A 4,408-nucleotide genomic window follows, 5' to 3' on the forward strand; every position below is an offset into this window, starting at 1 on the left:
GCGAACTCTCAAGCACTGCGCCACCAGGGAAGCCCCTAAGGTCTTTTTTGACCTATGATTTTTGTAAGAGAAATTATGTTAATATTTTTATAGATAATAATAGCTAATAAGCTGAGTCTGTACTGTGTTTTAGTCATTATGCTAAGATTTTCATACACTTCTATTTGTTAAAACACTCCTGTGAGGTGAGTACTATTAATCCTATTTTTCAGAAGAGGAAATTGAGGCTTATATAGGTTAAATTAACTTACCTCAAATCACACAGCTAAACTGTGACAGGGTCTGGATTTGAACCTAGGTCATTCTAACCCCAGAATCAGAATTTTTAACCATTAAGCTAAATTGATGATTGAAATTTAGGGAGTTAACATGGTAGCCAAGCATTTTACTAAAAATTATGGAATTTAATACCTTAGTTTTCTTTTTGTCAGAAATCAAGTACCCAGTGTAAGTATTATCCACGGATGGCCTGAAGAGGGCACCACTGCAACACTGCTTCTGTGACAGGGTGCTGGAGGTTTCTTGCTATAGTGCTTCATATACTAAATGATTTAAAGCTTGGAACTTTTTGCTTAATCCTGAATATATTTTAAAGAGAAAAAGAGTGCAGTTGTAAAATTGAGATCAATCAACTGCAAATTCTTTGTAAGATTGAGTTGAGCATTAGTATTAATCACTTCAAATAAGATCACAGTATATGAATTAGAAAATCCATATATATTTTGTCTTGACTAGGAGAAATAGATCTGGGATTGGGTGAATTGAGGTGGAAAATGTGTAAAATGGAAAAAATTCAGGTATAATAATAATAATGATATATGCCTACTGTGTGTGTCAGGTATTGTTCTGTTTGCTTTACAACGTTTAACTCATTTAATCATTGTAACAACCATGTGAAATAGGTTCTGTTATTATCTGTATTTTACAAATGAGGAAACTAAGATTCAGAGAGGTTAAGTAAGTGGCAGACCCAGGATGTGAGCTCGGCAGTCAGGCTCCAAACTCTGACCTCTTAATTCTGGTGCTGTTGTCTCCCTTCATTATCAAGTTTTTCAAGTTCTTATAAATTCACATATGAAAACACATAATAAAATTGATTTTCCATTATTCAGGAGAGGTTATGGCATATCTGTGGCTATGCCAGCCTAGAACCACAAGACCTATAAAGTCAGAGCTCATATTTGCCACTAACTTGCTGGTATTCTCTGAAAATTACTTAATTTCCTTGTTTTAGGTATTTTATATATACTGATAAATAAGAAACTGGATATCACGTGAAAACTTTAAAAATCCAGATATAGAGGGCTTCCCTGGTGGCTCAGTGGTTGAGAGTCTGCCTGCCGATGCAGGGGACATGGGTTCGCGCCCCGGTCCGGGAAGATCCCACATGCCGCGGAGCGGCTGGGCCCGTGAGCCATGGCCGCTGAGCCTGCGCGTCCGGAGCCTGTGCTCCATAACAGGAGAGGCCACAACAGTGAGAGGCCCGCATACCGCAAAAAAAAAAAAAAAAATCCAGATATAAAATATTCTAGAAAAACTTTCTTGCTACAATAAAATTTCATTATTAGTAGATTGGATTACTAAGGTAATCAACACAGTTTTTATTAAAATAAAAGTTAGGAATTTTCCCTAACCCTTGTTAATTACTTAGAACCCACAGAAATCAATTAAAATTACTTGAATGAAAATATATAAGTATAGTTTATTTTTAAAATGATATAAATTCTCTTCCTTCCATCTGGCGGTTCTGCTAAAATGTGTGAGTGGAATTTTATTTTAGTAAACAGGCAGCAATAAGGGAGACTTATTTCTTAGTAGTGATAAAAACACCAATACATTCAAGACAAATGAACAGTTTACTACTTTAAAGATTAAGTTGGGTATGGAGCTATTGTAAGGCCAATTGGTAAACTGCGGTACAAATCTGACTCCGACCACATGGGGTTAGTGCAGACTCCAAAAGTTAAAGGACATGGTCCACGAGACTGCCCCGACTTCAGATGCCAGCCAAAAGTCGAATCCCAGGTTACCCACACTTCTGACCAACTGGCTACAAATCCGTGTGTGTGTGGGGTGGTGAGAAAGGGAGGGTGCTGGGATGGGCAGTGGGTGGGTAGAGTGGGTGGGGGGTGGGTTCCCATAACCCCCCTCCCCAGGTTTGCTAATACCCTAGAACAACTCACAGAACTCAGGAAAGCACTATATTTATGATTACAGTTTTAGTATAAAAGTTACAAGTTAGGTCCAGCTAAATGAAGAGACAGCAAGGTCTGGGAGCATCCCAGATACAGAGCTTCTGTGCCCTTTTCCCATGAAATCAGGGTGCGTCACCCTCGCAGCACATTGATGTATTCCTCAAACAGGAAGCTCCGCTGGGCTTTTCGTATCCAGTGGTTTATTGTTTTTGCTTTTGTTTCTCTTAGGCATGATTGATTGAATCTCTAGCCCTGCATCTCTTCCTCCCTGGAGGTCAGACTCTCTTAAAGCCCAGGCATCTACCCTGAGTCATCTCATCTCATAGCATAAACTCAGGTGTGATCTGAGGGGCTCATGAATAACAGATACTACTATCAGGAAATTCTAAGGATGTAGTTCCCCTCTCAGGAGTCTGGGACAGGAATCTGGGACAAAGGCCAGCAGATTCTTTATTATACAACAGGGAGCATAGTCATTATTCTGCTTAAAATTATTTCCTTGTCTATTTTTTTTACACATTTGCTTATACACTTTAAGGTATCATCTCCTATGTTTTAATCATAGAAAATATCTTTCTTTTCCTCTAGGAGTCTGGAGCACCTATTCTCACAGATGATGTTAGTTTACAAGTGTTTATGGATCACTTAAAGAAACTTGCTGTGTCAAGTGCTGCTTGATGTACTAAACGTATTAAGAACACTTAAGAAGATGAAATAATATTTCAATTTCTTTTTTTCCCCTTTTTTTCAGTTAATCTGTGGAAACCAACAGAGATCTCTCTAGACTCTTTTTGTATTAGTATGGTTTGAGACAACAAATGGAAAAATGTTCATGTTTGTAGATTAAGCTAGAATATAAGAGCAATAAGAACAAATTTGTTTTGCTTGCCACAGTATTATAACTGGTTTTAGAAATTTGAGGTCTTTATAACTTATGTTAAAAAGTAAAAATAGAGTCTGCCTTGTACTGCAGAGATATAACTCATTTGTATGTTGCAGACAAATTCAAAGTGGCACTGAATGTTCTTGACCTTTTGAAAACTTGTTTCTTAATTTTAACCAAAAAGTAAACCAAATCATCAACAGTAATGATAAATGTGAGAATTTTTGCCTATTCAATGAATATTTTTCTGTGATTTTCAGCACTTACGTATACACTATTTCTGTATTTACTCTGTTAAGGCAGATTTATTTTTATGATGATTTGTTTAGGAATTATTTGACTTTATATATGGTAATTTTTATGAAGATAATTTAATGTTTTGGTTATTTGAAAAAATAGTTTAGAGATGCAAGTTTTTTTGGGTAACAGTTCCACAGTTGGCAACATATGTGAAATTCCCACGAAGTATTCAACTATGTGATTAAAAGTGATAATTTTTTTATAAAGGGAGATAGAAAATAAACAGTTTGGCACAGTACATTTTAGAAAGGCTTTGCAGTAAAAGGACTTCTGTAACTTCTAAACCAAATTTGGTATTCACTGCATGGTTTTGTTGTTTCCCTTTGTTTTTCTGAGGTAAATTTTACATTATATCCTTCAGTATTTTAAACTATTTTGGGAGTTTACACACTACTTTTGGTTTTTGCTTCCATTTTGTGAACTTTATTAAGTTGTAGTTCTTATTGAAACAGTATTATCTAATATTCTGTTGAATTTTATCATGTGACGCTCAGTTCTATTTTGATTTATTCATTAGTATCATTCACTTTTACCTCTTAAAGTTTACTTGTAGCAAATGTTTACATTGCTAAAGCCTGATATGTTTGACAATGAAATTTACATCAAATACTGCAAATAAAAGGTGGTGCTATGATATGGGCCCAGAAGGGCAGTGTCATGATTGTACTTGCATGAACACTATCATTTGATGGTAAAATAGACAGAAACTTAAAAAAGTTTGTTTATATGTTATATTCAATTAGAGTAAATAAGTTGCTCTGTTCCATTTTATTTGAATTGAACTGTGCTAGGTCTAAATACCAATAAAATATACTTTTTCTCTGTTTTCCTGCTTATTTTGAAACCTAGTAAGCCTGAAAAGCCTAATGTAAAGTTAAAGCATTTATAAAACCTGATATTAGTCGATTAAAAAGTTACTCATTTAAAAAAATAACAGCTTTATTGAGGTTTAATTCACATATTACACAATTCACCCATTTGAAGTATAAAGCTCAATGGTTTTTAGAATATTCATGGAGTTGTGTAGCCA

At 35.3% G+C, this 4,408-nt stretch overlaps 1 protein-coding gene across 3 annotated transcripts in view; it reads left to right on the forward strand.

Annotated features, from left to right (window-relative positions):
• The window catches only part of SEC23A (SEC23 homolog A, COPII component), a 63,104-nt gene extending 58,900 nt beyond the window's left edge, over window positions 1-4,204 (forward strand). Inside the window, exon 19 of one of the 3 annotated variants that reach the window (XM_007465796.1) lies at window positions 2,784-4,204. In XM_007465796.1, coding sequence (XP_007465858.1) covers window positions 2,784-2,873 — 90 coding nt within the window. In that variant the 3' untranslated portion in view covers window positions 2,874-4,204. The remainder of the gene's footprint in view (window positions 1-2,783) is intronic. The other 2 variants (XM_007465798.1, XM_007465797.1) reach the window with 2 other exon arrangements.
• The last annotated feature ends 204 nt before the right edge of the window (window positions 4,205-4,408 follow it).

This window comes from Lipotes vexillifer, unplaced genomic scaffold, assembly GCF_000442215.2.
Source record: "Lipotes vexillifer unplaced genomic scaffold, Lipotes_vexillifer_v1.1 scaffold7, whole genome shotgun sequence".
Lineage (NCBI taxonomy): Eukaryota > Metazoa > Chordata > Mammalia > Artiodactyla > Lipotidae > Lipotes > Lipotes vexillifer.